Source organism: Ylistrum balloti, unplaced genomic scaffold, assembly GCF_031769215.1.
Source record: "Ylistrum balloti isolate Yb309-2 unplaced genomic scaffold, AGI_CSIRO_Ybal_v1 Utg371544, whole genome shotgun sequence".
In the NCBI taxonomy this organism is placed as follows: domain Eukaryota; kingdom Metazoa; phylum Mollusca; class Bivalvia; order Pectinida; family Pectinidae; genus Ylistrum; species Ylistrum balloti.
The window spans coordinates 57367-77614 of record NW_026782795.1 but is presented as its reverse complement, the minus strand read 5'-3'; the positions used below and the strand labels follow the sequence as shown (position 1 = coordinate 77614).

At 38.8% G+C, this 20248-nt stretch overlaps 1 protein-coding gene across 1 annotated transcript in view; it reads left to right on the top strand.

Moving 5' to 3' along the window:
* The window catches only part of LOC132562894 (serine/threonine-protein kinase SMG1-like), a 97520-nt gene that overhangs the window by 69406 nt on the left and 7866 nt on the right, over window positions 1-20248 (top strand). The window contains exons 56-69 of the mRNA XM_060227670.1: window positions 93-186; window positions 4780-4878; window positions 5273-5391; window positions 6572-6832; window positions 7504-7746; window positions 13087-13204; window positions 13518-13600; window positions 13803-14053; window positions 14440-14605; window positions 14978-15154; window positions 16051-16175; window positions 16473-16551; window positions 18432-18557; window positions 19636-19734. Coding sequence (XP_060083653.1) covers window positions 93-186; window positions 4780-4878; window positions 5273-5391; window positions 6572-6832; window positions 7504-7746; window positions 13087-13204; window positions 13518-13600; window positions 13803-14053; window positions 14440-14605; window positions 14978-15154; window positions 16051-16175; window positions 16473-16551; window positions 18432-18557; window positions 19636-19734 — 2040 coding nt within the window. The remainder of the gene's footprint in view (window positions 1-92; window positions 187-4779; window positions 4879-5272; window positions 5392-6571; window positions 6833-7503; window positions 7747-13086; window positions 13205-13517; window positions 13601-13802; window positions 14054-14439; window positions 14606-14977; window positions 15155-16050; window positions 16176-16472; window positions 16552-18431; window positions 18558-19635; window positions 19735-20248) is intronic.

The window sequence follows — 20248 nt, the reverse complement described above, 5'->3', positions numbered from 1 at the left end:
TGTAAAACATCTTGAACGTATGATTATTAATAGCATTAGGTATGCCTATGTTGTAAGGTGACTTTATACGTTTTGACCACTCTGTTTTCCAGCTGATAGAGAGGAGGAGTACAGAAACCATGGAAACCAGTGTACTCGAGCTCCAGATTCAGGAAAATGCTAAAAACCTAAAATGTTTTGTACAAGGTAGATAAAATGTTTACCATAAGCATTCTGAGGCAGGAAGTTATATCTGCATTTAGTTTCAAGTCAAGCTCTCAAAGCTGTTTTAAAGAAAACTTTCTCTAACATCACTGCCATGTGTGTTCCATTTCATTCTTAGTATTGTGATATCTTGAATGCACTCCTGTTTCATAAACTACTCTTTGCTACATCAAGATCTTGACATTGTGACATCTGTGTCTGTTATTCATTTTTAACAGGGAACAGTTGTTGCCTGTGATGTTCATAAGGTAGAGTTTTGTGTCTGATGTTTCCAGGGTACAATTGAGAGTTTTCAGTGAACAGTACACTTTAAAGCATAATGTTTACAGTATACATTGTTGTGTGTGATGTTTACAGGGTACAGTGTTGTGTGTGATGTTTACAGGGTACATTGTTGTGTGTGATGTTTACAGGGTACAGTGTTGTGTGTGATGTTTACAGGGTACAGTGTTGTGTGTGATGTTTACAGGGTACAGTGTTGTGTGTGATGTTTACAGGGTACAGTGTTGTGTGTGATGTTTACAGGGTACAGTGTTGTGTGTGATGTTTACAGGGTACAGTGTTGTGTGTGATGTTTACAGGGTACAGTGTTGTGTGTGATGTTTACAGGGTACAGTGTTGTGTGTGATGTTTATAGGGTACAGTGTTGTGTGTGATGTTTATAGGGTACAGTGTTGTGTGTGATGTTTACAGGGTACAGTGTTGTGTGTGATGTTTATAGGGTACAGTGTTGTGTGTGATGTTTACAGGGTACAGTGTTGTGTGTGATGTTTACAGGGTACAGTGTTGTGTGTGATGTTTATAGGGTACAGTGTTGTGTGTGATGTTTACAGGGTACAGTGTTGTGTGTGATGTTTACAGGGTACAGTGTTGTGTGTGATGTTTACAGGGTACAGTGTTGTGTGTGATGTTTACAGGGTACAGTGTTGTGTGTGATGTTTACAGGGTACAGTGTTGTGTGTGATGTTTACAGGGTACAGTGTTGTGTGTGATGTTTACAGGGTACAGTGTTGTGTGTGATGTTTACAGGGTACAGTGTTGTGTGTGATGTTTACAGGGTACAGTGTTGTGTGTGATGTTTACAGGGTACAGTGTTGTGTGTGATGTTTACAGGGTACAGTGTTGTGTGTGATGTTTACAGTGTACAGTGTTGTGTGTGATGTTTACAGGGTACAGTGTTGTGTGATGTTTATGTTTACAGGGTACAGTGTTGTGTGTGATGTTTACAGGGTACAGTGTTGTGTGTGATGTTTAGAGGGTACAGTGTTGTGTGTGATGTTTACAGGGTACAGTGTTGTGTGTGATGTTTACAGGGTACAGTGTTGTGTGTGATGTTTACAGGGTACAGTGTTGTGTGTGATGTTTACAGGGTACAGTGTTGTGTGTGATGTTTACAGGGTACAGTGTTGTGTGTGATGTTTACAGGGTACAGTGTTGTGTGTGTTTATGTTTGTGTGTGATGTTTAGGGTACAGTGTTGTGTGTGATGTTTACAGGGTACAGTGTGTGATGTTGTGTGTGATGTTTATAGGGTACAGTGTTGTGTGTGATGTTTACAGGGTACAGTGTTGTGTGTGATGTTTACAGGGTACAGTGTTGTGTGTGATGTTTATAGGGTACAGTGTTTGTGTGTGATGTTTACAGTGTACAGTGTTGTGTGTGATGTTTACAGGGTACAGTGTTGTGTGTGATGTTTACAGGGTACAGTGTTGTGTGTGATGTTTACAGGGTACAGTGTTGTGTGTGATGTTTACAGGGTACAGTGTTGTGTGTGATGTTTACAGGGTACAGTGTTGTGTGTGATGTTTACAGGGTACAGTGTTGTGTGTGATGTTTACAGGGTACAGTGTTGTGTGTGATGTTTACTGGGTACAGTGTTGTGTGATGAGTGTTGTGTGTGATGTTTACAGGGTACAGTGTTGTGTGTGATGTTTACAGGGTACAGTGTTGTGTGTGATGTTTACAGGGTACAGTGTTGTGTGTGATGTTTATAGGGTACAGTGTTGTGTGTGATGTTTACAGGGTACAGTGTTGTGTGTGATGTTTATAGGGTACAGTGTTGTGTGTGATGTTTACAGGGTACAGTGTTGTGTGTGATGTTTACAGGGTACAGTGTTGTGTGTGATGTTTACAGGGTACAGTGTTGTGTGTGATGTTTACAGGGTACAGTGTTGTGTGTGATGTTTACAGGGTACAGTGTTGTGTGTGATGTTTACAGGGTACAGTGTTGTGTGTGATGTTTACAGGGTACAGTGTTGTGTGTGATGTTTACAGGTTGTGTGTGATGTTTACAGTGTTTACAGTGTTGTGTGTGATGTTTACAGGGTACAGTGTTGTGTGTGATGTTTATGTTTACAGGGTACAGTGTTGTGTGTGATGTTTACAGGGTGTGATGATTACAGGGTACAGTGTTGTGTGTGATGTTTACAGGGTACAGTGTTGTGTGTGATGTTTACAGGGTACAGTGTTGTGTGTGATGTTTACAGGGTACAGTGTTGTGTGTGATGTTTACAGGGTACAGTGTTGTGTGTGATGTTTACAGGGTACAGTGTTGTGTGTGATGTTTATAGGGTACAGTGTTGTGTGTGATGTTTACAGGGTACAGTGTTGTGTGTGATGTTTACAGGGTACAGTGTTGTGTGTGATGTTTACAGGGTACAGTGTTGTGTGTGATGTTTACAGGGTACAGTGTTGTGTGTGATGTTTACAGTGTGTGTGTGTGTTTATGTTTGTGTGATGTTTAGGGTACAGTGTTGTGTGTGATGTTTACAGGGTACAGTGTTGTGTGTGATGTTTACAGGGTACAGTGTTGTGTGTGATGTTTACAGGGTACAGTGTTGTGTGTGATGTTTACAGGGTACAGTGTTGTGTGTGATGTTTACAGGGTACAGTGTTGTGTGTGATGTTTACAGGGTACAGTGTTGTGTGTGATGTTTACAGGGTACAGTGTTGTGTGTGATGTTTACAGGGTACAGTGTTGTGTGTGATGTTTATAGGGTACATTGTTGGGTACAGTGTTGTGTGTGATGTTTACAGGGTACAGTGTTGTGTGTGATGTTTATAGGGTACAGTGTTGTGTGTGATGTTTACAGGGTACAGTGTTGTGTGTGATGTTTATAGGGTACAGTGTTGTGTGTGATGTTTACAGGGTACAGTGTTGTGTGATGTTTACAGGGTACAGTGTTGTGTGTGATGTTTACAGGGTACAGTGTTGTGTGATGTTTACAGGGTACAGTGTTGTGTGTGATGTTTACAGGGTACAGTGTTGTGTGTGATGTTTACAGGGTACAGTGTTGTGTGTGATGTTTACAGGGTACAGTGTTGTGTGTGATGTTTACAGGGTACAGTGTTGTGTGTGATGTTTACAGGGTACAGTGTTGTGTGTGATGTTTACAGGGTACAGTGTTGTGTGTGATGTTTACAGGGTACAGTGTTGTGTGTGATGTTTATAGGGTACAGTGTTGTGTGTGATGTTTACAGGGTACAGTGTTGTGTGTGATGTTTATAGGGTACAGTGTTGTGTGTGATGTTTATAGTTTACAGTGTTGTGTGTGATGTTTACAGGGTACAGTGTTGTGTGTGATGTTTATAGGGTACAGTGTTGTGTGTGATGTTTATAGGGTACAGTGTTGTGTGTGATGTTTACAGGGTACAGTGTTGTGTGTGATGTTTACAGGGTACAGTGTTGTGTGTGATGTTTACAGGGTACAGTGTTGTGTCTGATGTTTACAGGGTACAGTGTTGTGTGTGATGTTTACAGGGTACAGTGTTGTGTGTGATGTTTATAGGGTACAGTGTTGTGTGTGATGTTTATAGGGTACAGTGTTGTGTGTGATGTTTACAGGGTACAGTGTTGTGTGTGATGTTTACAGGGTACAGTGTTGTGTGTGATGTTTACAGGGTACAGTGTTGTGTGTGATGTTTACAGGATACAGTGTTGTGTGTGATGTTTACAGGGTACAGTGTTGTGTGTGATGTTTATAGGGTACATTGTTGTGTGTGATGTTTACAGGGTACAGTGTTGTGTGTGATGTTTACAGGGTACAGTGTTGTGTGTGATGTTTACAGGGTACAGTGTTGTGTGTGATGTTTACAGGGTACAGTGTTGTGTGTGATGTTTACAGGGTACAGTGTTGTGTGATGTTTACAGGGTACAGTGTTGTGTGATGTTTACAGGGTACAGTGTTGTGTGTGATGTTTACAGGGTACAGTGTTGTGTGTGATGTTTATAGGGTACAGTGTTGTGTGTGATGTTTACAGGGTACAGTGTTGTGTGTGATGTTTATAGGGTACAGTGTTGTGTGTGATGTTTACAGGGTACAGTGTTGTGTGTGATGTTTATAGGGTACAGTGTTGTATGTGATGTTTATAGGGTACAGTGTTGTGTGTGATGTTTACAGGGTACAGTGTTGTGTGTGATGTTTATAGGGTACAGTGTTGTGTGTGATGTTTACAGGGTACAGTGTTGTGTGTGATGTTTATAGGGTACAGTGTTGTGTGTGATGTTTACAGGGTACAGTGTTGTATGTGATGTTTATAGGGTACAGTGTTGACTCTGATGTTTTTGTGTTTACAGAGAATGGATCAAGTGGATGCTGTAGTCTTATGGCATGGATCATTGCTGCCCTGTGTACTCTCAACAAACGCTACAACCAGATGGAGGGAGCTGCAGCAGGTAAACATTTATATCTCTGAGGCATCTCTTGGTTAGGTATTGTTACAGGACAAAGTACTGGTGAAACACATTTAGGTTGTGATATATCTGTGAGATATCTTCCTGTTATTTTAAATTAAAATACAGAATCAAGAACAAGAAGTTAAAACCGTAAATTGTGTTTTTTGACAAGGAGATTTGATGGGTTTTAAATTTTGCTATCTTAAAGGATGGAATTAAATTGTGATAAATAGATACATCTAAAACAAAACAGATATGGAAAATAATTGTCTTTGATGATATCTGTGAAAGATACATCCTTTTTGCTGTAAATGTGGTAAAAGCATGAAAAAAGATTTTATGAAATGGCTGTGAATGATTATTGATATGATTATCTGACTGGTAAAAACGACAGGTGCTGGTGACCGCCTGATGGACCTGACATCAAGGGATGGTGACTGGTTCCTGGACGAGCTGTGCAGTATGAGCAGTAACATCATGCACTATATAGACATGCTCAAAATCAATACTTGGGTAAGTCACATGTCTTAAGACTGGTCTCAGGGTTACACATGCTCAAAATGAACATCGACTTCAGGGGTTACGATCACTTTCACTCTTTGCACCCCAGGAACATGTCATATCAAAATTGAAGGTTCCATGTGCGACACCTTGTGGACAAGATTAAATGACTGGTTTGATTATTTGATGTACATCAAACAAATCTCGAGGTTGCATAACAGTATATTGTAATGACTTTGAAGTTGAGTGTGACACCTTTGTAATCTTCAAAAGCAGAGTATCAGTCTATGAATGGTCAATTTTTACCCCTCAGCCGAAAGGGTGTGGGGTATTGCAATCACGCACGGCGTCCGTCCGTCGAGCCGTCCGTCCACAATTGCATTCCGCTTATAATCTCAAAAACTACATCACTGGTCATCACCATTTTCACTGGGGATGTTGGACCTATGGACCTACACTACCCTATTGTTTTTAGTCACCGCGTGATATCCAATATGGCGGTTACGGGTGCCATCTTGAATTTGCATTCCGCTCATTATCTCAAGATCAACATCACCAGTGACCACCATTTTCACTGAGGATGTTGGGCCTGTGGGCCTACACAACCCCATTATTTTTCATTGTTGCTTGATATCCAATATGGCAGTTATGGGCGCCATCTTCAATTTGCATTCCGCTCATTATCTCAAGAACAACATCACCAGCGGTCACCATTTTTGTTGGGCATGTTGGGCCTATGGACTTACACAGCCTATTGAGGTTCTTCACAATCTCAGCCCTGCATCCTACTTTATAATAAGGCTGTTGGGTATTGCCCGCGTTTGCGGAGCTATTTTTTGCTTATGGAACCAATCAAATCTCTTTGCTTGTGCCTTCAATTTTGAAATGACATGTTCCATTACTGCAGAGAGCAAATGTGCTTGTAACCCCTGGATTATCGTGGAAAGCTCATAATCAACACCAGTCAAACGTCTTAAATGTTTAAGTAAGATATTATTGACTGGGTTTTATCCCATTTCTCTGCAAGATTTGTATTGTTATGTAAATGTCTTGTCACATTTTTGTCTGTGCACCGGTTTGTCTTGTATCGTCATTCCAATGCTGTTATACATCGGATGTGAACCTAAGGAGAAAAAATATCATTATTATATTTGATATGAATATACTGATAATGACCTTGACCTTTTTACAGGTGAGCAGTCTTGAACATTTTAAGTCCCTGGACCAAGCCCTGATGTCTACACACAATGTGTATATAGCCTTGCAGGAACTCAACATGAACTTTCGCACAATCATCCTTCCTGAGGCTCTGAAAGCGATTCAAGGCACTGAGCCAAGCGTGTGCTCTGCCTTGGAGGGGTTGGAGCGTATGTTTGCTGATGCCAGTCACCCACTGGAGACAATAGTCTCTCAGCTTGAAATTCTCCACAGGAATGCTATCATGGGGATTGAGGTTTGTGCAGTAGTAATATGAAAGATTCATGAAATATTAAGAATTTTTAATTGCCCTATTAACAATTTTCATTTAAATTTGAAACAGATAACAGGCAATCATAACGAAATTCTTGGGAATAATTTTCTTGCATAATTGATTTAGAAAGCTATAGCTGAATCATTGTCTGACAAGAAATTATTTTTCTACACAAATCAATAATGAGTATTGATAAAGTTACTACTTTTAATTAGGGGACCATCTCTCAATGGACAACTCTATAAAGAAATCAACTACTTATTTCTGCCTTCCCTCGCGTGTGTTCTTATGAATAACCTTAATCAGTAATCATTTACTCTCAATTGTTTAAAATGATGAGTAGTTTTACAAAATCGGATGAAATGGTACACATGTTTATAATAAAGATTGAAGGAATCTTGTTAAAAAGTATGAGTAATGTAGATAGGTAGTTAGATTGTGTAGTGAGTTGCTCAGTCATATTTTACTGAGACAGACATGGTTCCTTTCCTTGGCCAAACATCCATACAGATCAGCTTACCCGTTCCAGCTTGGTAAGCAGGTTTCCTTCCATATTCAGACACTCTGAAGTGATTCCTTCTGGACTTCAAGAACGATTGACAAAACTTATGAAAACTTGATGTTGTAAACCAGAATTGTTATTTAACCTGTAGAATGACAACATGGAAATGATGACAGCAGTAAAGAGGATGCGACTTCAGTATGATGACTTACTAGAGGGCCAGGACGTTGATTCAAAGGAGCTGAGTCCTGGCCAGATGTTACTGATGGGTTTTAACGGCCTGTTTACACGCCTGGAACATGAGTTCTCTGACTTGATGGAGGCGATGGACTATCTACAGGTTCCGGATGTCTGGCGCAAAGTGGATGCGGTTAGGGAGGGCAAGTCCATGCAGGTACTCATTTTGTCAGATATTACATACAATTTTATTAACAAAATTAGCTGTAACTTATAGTTTGAATCCACTGTCGAAATTGTGTGTTATTTGCTCTTTCCATACTCATTACATCTTGAGACATGGCAGTAAACATACCCTCTTTCCTTCTTGATACCTATAGACATTCTGAAATACATAGAGGATATATTTAATAGTGTCTTCAGTAATAACAAATATATTTTACAAGTGTGTCTGATATTTTTTTGTATCTTTCATTTGTGCGAAGGGAAAGCATATAGTCACCGCTTTGTCTGTCTGTCATACCATCTGTTCCTCTGTCTGTCTGTGGGTCCGTTGTAATATTGTCCGAAACATAACATAAAAACTAAAAGAGGTATCACCATAAGACTTCATTCCTGGTTGACCCCAAGGGGCTGATGGGTGGGGCTAAAAGGGAGAAGTTTACTATACTTTATGTAGTTAAAACAGGTTTTTGAGTATAACTTGTTCAATTTCCATTGGAACTATTTTAAACTTAGTTTGAATTATAAGCCAGGGATGAAGGCTTGATGGTATGTACATATTGATCCTGGTTGACCCCCAGGGGCTAATGGGTTGGGCCAAAAGTGATCAAATTGACTTAGGATTTCAAAAATCTTCTTCTCAACACCTATGTATGGAAGAATCAAATGCTCTTCATGGATGGAAGCATCTGAAGGTGGTTTACCAAAATTGTGAATTTAATGGTCACATTTCCCTGTAGGGAGGAGTAAAGTTCTATATAGTTTATATAAGATTTATTAGTATCGGATCACATTTTGTCATGTATTGACACTGACTTACTATCATCATGTTCTGACACTGGCTTACTATCATCATGTATTGACACTGACTTACTATCATCATGTTCTGACACTGGCTTACTATCATCATGTATTGACACTGACTTACTATCATCATGTTCTGACACTGGCTTACTATCATCATGTTCTGACACTGGCTTACTATCATCATGTTCTGACACTGGCTTACTATCATCATGTTCTGACACTGGCTTACTATCATCATGTTCTGACACTGACTTACTATCATCATGTATTGACACTGGCTTACTATCATCATGTATTGACACTGGCTTACTATCATCATGTATTGACACTGGCTTACTATCATCAGGTATTGACACTGGCTTACTATCATCATGTTCTGACACTGGCTTACTATCATCATGTATTGACACTGGCTAACTATCATCATGTTCTGACACTGGCTTACTATCATCATGTATTGACACTGACTTACTATCATCATGTTCTGACACTGGCTTACTATCATCATGTTCTGACACTGGCTTACTATCATCATGTTCTGACACTGGCTTACTATCATCATGTTCTGACACTGGCTTACTATCATCATGTTCTGACACTGGCTTACTATCATCATGTTCTGACACTGGCTTACTATCATCATGTTCTGACACTGGCTTACTATCATCATGTTCTGACACTGGCTTACTATCATCATGTATTGACACTGACTTACTATCATCAGGTATTGACACTGACTTACTATCATCAGGTATTGACATTGACTTACTATCATCATGTATTGACACTGGCTTACTATCATCATGTTCTGACACTGGCTTACTATCATCAGGTATTGACACTGACTTACTATCATCATGTTCTGACACTGACTTACTATCATCATGTATTGACACTGACTTACTATCATCATGTTCTGACACTGACTTACTATCATCATGTTCTGACACTGACTTACTATCATCATGTTCTGACACTGGCTTACTATCATCATGTATTGACACTGGCTTACTATCATCATGTATTGACACTGGCTTACTATCATCATGTATTGACACTGGCTTACTATCATCAGGTATTGACACTGGCTTACTATCATCATGTTCTGACACTGGCTTACTATCATCAGGTATTGACACTGGCTTACTATCATCATGTTCTTACACTGGCTTACTATCATCATGTATTGACACTGGCTTACTATCATCATGTATTGACACTGGCTTACTATCATCATGTATTGACACTGGCTTACTATCATCATGTATTGACACTGGCTTACTATCATCATGTATTGACACTGGCTTACTATCATCAGGTATTGACACTGGCTTACTATCATCATGTTCTGACACTGGCTTACTATCATCAGGTATTGACACTGGCTTACTATCATCATGTTCTGACACTGGCTTACTATCATCAGGTATTGACACTGGCTTACTATCATCATGTATTGACACTGGCTTACTATCATCATGTATTGACACTGGCTTACTATCATCATGTATTGACACTGGCTTACTATCATCATGTATTGACACTGGCTTACTATCATCAGGTATTGACACTGGCTTACTATCATCAGGTATTGACACTGGCTTACTATCATCATGTTCTGACACTGGCTTACTATCATCAGGTATTGACACTGGCTTACTATCATCATGTATTGACACTGACTTACTATCATCAGGTATTGACACTGGCTTACTATCATCATGTATTGACACTGACTTACTATCATCAGGTATTGACACTGGCTTACTATCATCATGTTCTGACACTGGCTTACTATCATCAGGTATTGACACTGGCTTACTATCATCATGTATTGACACTGACTTACTATCATCAGGTATTGACACTGGCTTACTATCATCATGTTCTGACACTGGCTTACTATCATCAGGTATTGACACTGGCTTACTATCATCATGTTCTGACACTGGCTTACTATCATCATGTTCTGACACTGGCTTACTATCATCATGTATTGACACTGGCTTACTATCATCATGTTCTGACACTGGCTTACTATCATCATGTATTGACACTGGCTTACTATCATCATGTTCTGACACTGGCTTACTATCATCATGTTCTGACACTGGCTTACTATCATCATGTATTGACACTGACTTACTATCATCATGTTCTGACACTGGCTTACTATCATCAGGTATTGACACTGGCTTACTATCATCATGTATTGACACTGACTTACTATCATCAGGTATTGACACTGGCTTACTATCATCATGTTCTGACACTGGCTTACTATCATCAGGTATTGACACTGGCTTACTATCATCATGTATTGACACTGGCTTACTATCATCATGTATTGACACTGGCTTACTATCATCATGTATTGACACTGGCTTACTATCATCATGTTCTGACACTGGCTTACTATCATCATGTTCTGACACTAGCTTACTATCATCATGTTCTGACACTTTCTTACTATCATCATGTATTGACACTGACTTACTATCATCATGTTCTGACACTGGCTTACTATCATCAGGTATTGACACTGGCTTACTATCATCATGTATTGACACTGACTTACTATCATCAGGTATTGACACTGGCTTACTATCATCATGTTCTGACACTGGCTTACTATCATCAGGTATTGACACTGGCTTACTATCATCATGTATTGACACTGGCTTACTATCATCATGTATTGACACTGGCTTACTATCATCATGTATTGACACTGGCTTACTATCATCATGTTCTGACACTGGCTTACAATCATCATGTTCTGACACTGACTTACTATCATCATGTATTGACACTGACTTACTATCATCATGTATTGACACTGGCTTACTATCATCAGGTTTTGACTTGACACTGGCTTACTATCATCATGTATTGACACTGGCTTACTATCATCAGGTTTTGACACTGGCTTACTATCATCATGTATTGACACTGACTTACTATCATCAGGTATTGACACTGGCTTACTATCATCATGTTCTGACACTGGCTTACTATCATCAGGTATTGACACTGGCTTACTATCATCATGTATTGACACTGACTTACTATCATCAGGTATTGACACTGGCTTACTATCATCATGTATTGACACTGACTTACTATCATCAGGTATTGACACTGGCTTACTATCATCATGTTCTGACACTGGCTTACTATCATCAGGTATTGACACTGGCTTACTATCATCATGTATTGACACTGGCTTACTATCATCATGTATTGACACTGGCTTACTATCATCATGTATTGACACTGGCTTACTATCATCATGTTCTGACACTGGCTTACTATCATCATGTTCTGACACTGACTTACTATCATCATGTATTGACACTGGCTTACTATCATCATGTATTGACACTGGCTTACTATCATCAGGTTTTGACTTGACACTGGCTTACTATCATCATGTATTGACACTGGCTTACTATCATCAGGTATTGACACTGGCTTACTATCATCATGTATTGACACTGGCTTACTATCATCATGTATTGACACTGGCTTACTATCATCATGTATTGACACTGGCTTACTATCATCATGTATTGACACTGACTTACTATCATCAGGTATTGACACTGGCTTACTATCATCATGTATTGACACTGGCTTACTATCATCATGTTCTGACACTGGCTTACTATCATCATGTATTGACACTGGCTTACTATCATCATGTATTGACACTGACTTACTATCATCATGTTCTGACACTGGCTTACTATCATCATGTTCTGACACTGGCTTACTATCATCATGTATTGACACTGGCTTACTATCATCATGTTCTGACACTGGCTTACTATCATCATGTATTGACACTGGCTTACTATCATCATGTTCTGACACTGGCTTACTATCATCATATATTGACACTGGCTTACTATCATCATGTATTGACACTGGCTTACTATCATCATGTATTGACACTGGCTTACTATCATCATGTATTGACACTGGCTTACTATCATCATGTATTGACACTGGCTTACTATCATCATGTATTGACACTGGCTTACTATCATCAGGTATTGACACTGGCTTACTATCATCAGGTATTGACACTGGCTTACTATCATCCTATCATCATGTATTGACACTAGCTTACTATCATCAATGTCACAATGTCTTTTTCATGACACTTGAAAGCCACTTTCCCTTTAACCTTTATATTCAATAATGCTTATCTCTGATGACCGTCAAGGTCGCTAAGCCTCTTGTTATTCTGATGTTAAAATAGGAAATTTGTACTTAAACTTTCATATGTCAATCCTGCCCAAGTTTGTCTAATACGTTTGGAAATTATGAAGGATTTGATCAGTGATTAATGCTTTCTGCATGTTGAGTCCTTTCCTATTGCTTTAAAGATGACTTCAGTACCATTTCAAGGTTCATTGGCCTAGATTCAAATAAGACAAAAGCTGGTGTAATATTTGGCGAAAACATATTCATTTGTATTTATGTATTTTTTGAAAATTAAAGTTATGTTTTAATCCCTCAGCTTTCCTCCTTCACACGAAGCACCAGGGGATACCTTTCAAGTCTCTTCTTCATCCGACAACTTCAAGCCATGAGAGAGTTCTTCCACATGTGTACCCAATTTGCCATTAATCTTCAAGGTAATCTTCTGTTATTTGTTGTTCCCCTACCTGTCAATCAAAGCAGAGGTATATTGGAATCAGGGTGTCTACCTGTTCATCTGTAGACAAGTTTGTGTCAAGCAATACTTATATCTTACTTCCTCAATCAACTTTTATGAAACTTGATGAAAATTATAAGTATTTAATGTAGCATTGGTTTTGTGATTTATTTTCTTATTTCAATGATTTTCTGGGTAGGATAGTCCCAAAACTAATGGAATGAATGAAACAATCATAAATAGATCACTTCTTTGTTCCAAAGATGTGTTAAAACAAATGCTATTTGTTCCAGGCTTAGAGGGTGGTAACTGCTTTGATGATGAACAACTGTCCAAACCCATTAAGAAGTTCATCGCTGAATATGTCAGGAAACAGGTTCGTTTCTTTCTTTTTCTCACTGAACAGAATCCTTTGTAAAAATCTACACTTTGTAATTTACTGATAAAAGCAAATTTTAAATGTGAATGCATAATATGTATCTTTGTCTGAACTTTAACCATTTTCTATTTTCACACAGGGATTATATCTGATCATCAGTTGATTGTAGAAAACTCTTTTTATGTTTGACATTTTGTAGGTGATCGGATTCCCATCACAAATCCTTGGTTACTTGGTATGTGTGTTTGTGAATGCCCTGGGCTTGAATGTAACAGCAGAGATTGATCTGAAAGATGTAGGAGCAGAGTCCAAAGTCCCACTAGAGGACTTGAGGAAGAAAGCTGTGGATGTGTGTCTTCGGAATGGTCAATTCCAGCACTTACATTTTACCCAGGCTAGCGCATTGACCAATACATTAGATACATCCTGGAGAAGGCATGACCTTGCCAGGTAAAATTTAAATCATTATGGTTATTTAAACATATGTCCATCAGCCATGAAACATTGTTTAGTGAGATGTGGACTGTATCATTATGTCAGATATAGGTCACTGTGACATATTCCACTACTGATATTGCTTTATTAATTCCATTTCTTTTACTTTGCAGTTTCCTTCATTTCATTTCAAGTTTTCACATTTGTAGAGTGTGTGAACTCTCTTTGTATTATTTTTTTTTCAAATTTTCCCATATTGTTTCATTATATAAATTTGTGAAAACTTTAAAAAAAAAAAAAAAAAACCTACATAACGTTATTCACACTACAAAATACATTTCATTTTCCAAAATGAGTAGACTGATCACAGAATGTGCACTTAAGTGTGATTGTCTTGACAGGCGGCTAGATTCCAACATTGAAGTGATGAAGGCAAGCCTGCAACGAGCTCATCTCCAGCTGACTCGCCTGCTTTGGCTGCATGAGGATGCTTTCTCACAAGGCGGTCTTCACGTCAATACACTTGCTATACCCAATCGCTCAACTGTCATGTCAGAAATGAGAAAGGTCTGTACACAAAGAGAAATAAAGGATCTGTGAATGAAATTTTATCAAGATAAATGTTTAGAAACACTTCATTGTTGATGAGATTTTTAAAATAGAAATTCAAGAGATTTAACTGATTGTGTTGTTTCAGTCATTCTTCCTAGTTCATAGTTCAATATGTCCAATGTGTTATAATGTAGAGTGCCAATGTTTGAGGAATTTGGGAGAAATTTGTTTTGAACATTATTTTTTGCATTTTGTTTAATGTTATAAGAAATAGAACTCGTACATGAATAAAAAATAATTTGTTTTTTAACAGAGCACTTTGTAGTTTGGCTATATCAATTTTTTCTTCCTTCCTTATCAAATGTCTTATGTTTTCCTGTTTCATAGTGTATGCAGTCACTAGTGGGACAAGAGAGTGGCTTCAGTTCGTGTCAGGCGCGATATGCTCAGCTGGAGGCTAGCATTATACAGAGGCTGAAGTGGGCAGCTGGGGCTAATCCTTCACTAAACCTCATTCTTCAACAGTTTGAGGAGGACAGCACTTACAGGAAACAGTTGTACGAGGTCAGAGTTCATAGGGAAAGAATAGAAAATCAAGCTAATTCTCATCAGAAGTATACTACAGTCTTGTAAAGTGTTAAAATGGGTTTGCAGGATGTCACAATATATTTATCTGATGAATTGAAACCTGTCAACATCAGAACAGCTAAAACTTGTATGCTGAAATGTGTTATGACCGATTTACTTCTGCTTGTGAAATATTTTGATAAGATGGGGACAGCTTAAATTATCATTGGTATAATGGTTTCTAGCGAAAAGTGCTTCTTTTTACTCCTAAATATTTGGAATTTTGCCCAAGGGTTTCTGCTCATAATTAAACACTAGTCTGTTGTTCTGTAAGCATGAGATATCAGGACTTTCATTCAATGATCTTTGAATCTAGGTGTGATACGTCTTTGGTTTTGGTATTATGTAAGTCCCCCAAGAATTCTAATTGGCTTTCAAATAATTCAGATTACTCCTCCTGGCTTTGCTAGTAGGATGTTGACACATTATCCATGCAATGTTATTATTATCACTTCATAATCAGCTGATCATGTCAAACTTTAGTCTGTTAGAACCTGTCAGCCCTTATTGTTAATATTGTATGTATCTCTGAATGGGGTTTTGAGTCTTTTGAGGATTTTTATTTTCAACTGTTGAAATGGATTGTTCATCACACCTGAACTGAAACAGCTATTCTGTGTGCAATGGCTATATGTATGATCCTTTCCCAGGTTGTCAGTGAGTTGCTTCCTTAAAAGGTAGCAAATTAGATGTTTTGGGTATATCAAGAATGTTACTTCTAACATCTGAAGACATCAGATTTAACTGCATGCAAAACAGCCGTGATATAATGCATAACATCAGAATGTCTTGATGATCTTGTGGTAATGTCATCAATTGTCTGTGTTTTACAGGAGGAGAGTAAACAATGTACTGAGGTGGTCAGTTTGTGCCAGGGAATACTTCACCTGGAGGCTTTACGTACCAGGACACCTGAGGCTGTTACCTCAGACACAAACTTCCTCAGTCTCATCAACAGGTAAGACAACATGTACTATCATTATAGGATCAAGACTAATTCTTTTTTAAATGTATCTTAATCTACCAGACAGCACTCTATGTCTGTTAATCATCTGTACATGTATCGCTTTATCCAAGACAATTTTTCCTGTTCAGTATTGTCCATTGCAATATTAAAGTAATCCTTTTCAGTGTTATATATTTAGACTGAGTGAAGCATCTGAATTTCAAAAGGACAACAAGATAAGGATTTAAGTGTATAGTGCTGTAAGGAACATCCCAGTTTAGTTCAGTGACATTTAATGTTTGATTACAGATGTAATGACAGTTGTGTGATAGCATCGTCCACAGACAGCACAGTGACAGAGCTAGAGATACTGCTGATGAGTACCAAGGTAAGTCTACAGACAGCACAGTGACAGAGCTAGAGATACTGCTGATGAGTACCAAGGTAAGTCCACAGACAGCACAGTGACAGAGCTAGAGATACTGCTGATGAGTACCAAGGTAAGTCTACAGACAGCACAGTGACAGAGCTAGAGATACTGCTGATGAGTACCAAGGTAAGTCTACAGAAAGCACAGTGACAGAGCTAGAGATACTGCTGATGAGTACCAAGGTAAGTCTACAGACAGCACAGTGACAGAGCTAGAGATACTGCTGATGAGTACCAAGGTAAGTCTACAGACAGCACAGTGACAGAGCTAGAGATACTGCTGATGAGTACCAAGGTAAGTCTACAGACAGCACAGTGACAGAGCTAGAGATACTGCTGATGAGTACCAAGGTAAGTCTACAGACAGCACAGTGACAGAGCTAGAGATACTGCTGATGAGTACCAAGGTAAGTCTACAGACAGCACAGTGACAGAGCTAGAGATACTGCTGATGAGTACCAAGGTAAGTCTACAGACAGCACTGTGACAGAGCTAGAGATACTGCTGATGAGTACCAAGGTAAGTCTACAGACAGCACAGTGACAGAGCTAGAGATACTGCTGATGAGTACCAAGGTAAGTCTACAGACAGCACTGTGACAGAGCTAGAGATACTGCTGATGAGTACCAAGGTAAGTCTACAGAAAGCACAGTGACAGAGCTAGAGATACTGCTGATGAGTACCAAGGTAAGTCTACAGACAGCACAGTGACAGAGCTAGAGATACTGCTGATGAGTACCAAGGTAAGTCTACAGACAGCACAGTGACAGAGCTAGAGATACTGCTGATGAGTACCAAGGTAAGTCTACAGACAGCACAGTGACAGAGCTAGAGATACTGCTGATGAGTACCAAGGTAAGTCTACAGACAGCACAGTGACAGAGCTAGAGATACTGCTGATGAGTACCAAGGTAAGTCTACAGACAGCTCAGTGACAGAGCTAGAGATACTGCTGATGAGTACCAAGGTAAGTCTACAGACAGCACAGTGACAGAGCTAGAGATACTGCTGATGAGTACCAAGGTAAGTCTACAGACAGCACAGTGACAGAGCTAGAGATACTGCTGATGAGTACCAAGGTAAGTCTACAGAAAGCACAGTGACAGAGCTAGAGATACTGCTGATGAGTACCAAGGTAAGTCTACAGACAGCACAGTGACAGAGCTAGGGATACTGCTGATGAGTACCAAGGTAAGTCTACAGACAGCACAGTGACAGAGCTAGGGATACTGCTGATGAGTACCAAGGTAAGTCTACAGACAGCACAGTGACAGAGCTAGAGATACTGCTGATGAGTACCAAGGTAAGTCTACAGACAGCACAGTGACAGAGCTAGAGATACTGCTGATGAGTACCAAGGTAAGTCTACAGACAGCACAGTGACAGAGCTAGAGATACTGCTGATGAGTACCAAGGTAAGTCTACAGACAGCACAGTGACAGAGCTAGAGATACTGCTGATGAGTACCAAGGTAAGTCTACAGATAGCACAGTGACAGAGCTAGACAAAAATAGGAAACTTCTGGAACCTTATATTTCTGTTTTAGATAAATCTTAAGAAAATAGTGTGTCCCATACATATGGAACTGTGATCTATATTTAATCTTTGACCATCTTAGAATAAGTATGCAATGTAACTTAATTTTGATATCTGATAAGTAGCAGTTAGATCATTCAAGTTGATTATAAGCTCTTTTGAGCTGCTTTCAGTTGAGGTGGATAATAGATGCTATTGATAGATAGAAAGGAGAACTTATTGGAGCAGAGGCACTTATTACAATGAATGGATTAGAAAAAGATGTGTGAGTATCTATTGAAGTCTTACTTGTACATATTACAGCCTCCCAGTGAGGATGAGACGACAAATCATGCCTGGTTACAGGAATGTCATGAAGACATTACAGAACAGATCACTCTCCTCAAACAGGAAGTCGACACCCTGAAAAAGGAAATGGACATCTCTAAGGTCAGTGTAGGGTTGTAGCTGGAATGTTTCTTCTGTCCGTCAGGCTTGTAAAACCACAGTACTTTACGTGTACTTGAATATAGAAAGCCCAGATAAAAACCTCATCCAAAACGTGGAGTGTGGATTTCACAACTGAATAATGTTACTTATACTTACTTATCAATTATATATACACTGATATATGCGTTTTCAACTTTAGCAATAAAAAATGCAGAAACTTTTAAAATCACACAAACTATAGTGGAAGACCATATTCTTTATATCAAGATTTACACAAGGGAAAGAGAGCTCATATAGACTATTGGTCAGTTATGTTGTCAATAGGATTACAGATCCAGAGATAGCCCATATAGACTATTGGTCAGTTATGTTGTCAATAGGATTACAGATCCAGAGATAGCCCATATAGACTATTGGTCAGTTATGTTGTCAATAGGATTACAGATCCAGAGATAGCCCATATAGACTATTGGTCAGTTATGTTGTCAATAGGATTACAGATCCAGAGATAGCCCATATAGACTATTGGTCAGTTATGTTGTCAATAGGATTACAGATCCAGAGATAGCCCATATAGACTATTGGTCAGTTATGTTGTCAATAGGATTACAGATCCAGAGATAGCCCATATAGACTATTGGTCAGTTATGTTGTCAATAGGATTACAGATCCAGAGATAGCCCATATAGACTATTGGTCAGTTATGTTGTCAATAGGATTACAGATCCAGAGATAGCCCATATAGACTATTGGTCAGTTATGTTGTCAATAGGATTACAGATCCAGAGATAGCCCATATAGACTATTGGTCAGTTATGTTGTCAATAGGATTACAGATCCAGAGATAGCCCATATAGACTATTGGTCAGTTATGTTGTCAATAGGATTACAGATCCAGAGATAGCCCATATAGACTATTGGTCAGTTATGTTGTCAATAGGATTACAGATCCAGAGCCTATGACTTTCATGTAGTCTTAGATATATTATGTAAAAATCCGGTGATATTTAAGAGTTGTTTTTTTTTTAACTAAGCGCTGATTGCTTACAAGAAGTTGGTTTTCTTTTTTCTTTTATAGGATAACATCAAGAAAGAGTCCTTGTCAATTCGTGGGATTCTGAGTACCCATCACAAGCTAATGTCAGAGATCAGAACCATACTCAAGTCTATGGCCAAGGTATGCTATGGAGTTCATTTGTGAATTTTATGGGAAACAATTATCCCACTCCTTACAGTGAAGTTTTGGAGGTATACTGGAATCAGGGTGTCCATCCATGCGTCTGTTTATCTGTAGATGCAAGCATGCACCATCTTCTCCTCCTAAACTACTGAGTTAATTATGTCCCCCAAACGAAGTGGGGTGACATATTGTGTTTGCTCCGTTTCTTATTATTATTATTTATATTATTCTTATTTCTTCCACTTTCTTCTGCCGGCGAGATTTCCGACGCGTTTCTCGAAAACTATTGCATGGAATTAAAAATACTTTACACACATATTCATACATCCGAGGCGGAGTGCAGGCCACTTGAATTTTTCCAATCGGTCATCTGAGCGGTCAGCTGTGGTCAAAATTTGGCCAAATTTTAGATATTGTCCGATTTTTGTGAAAATTGGTATATATGTATTAGGTTGCAATTGGAGCAAAAAGGCATAGTCCATTTTTCATTTGGCCATCGATCGGTCATCTG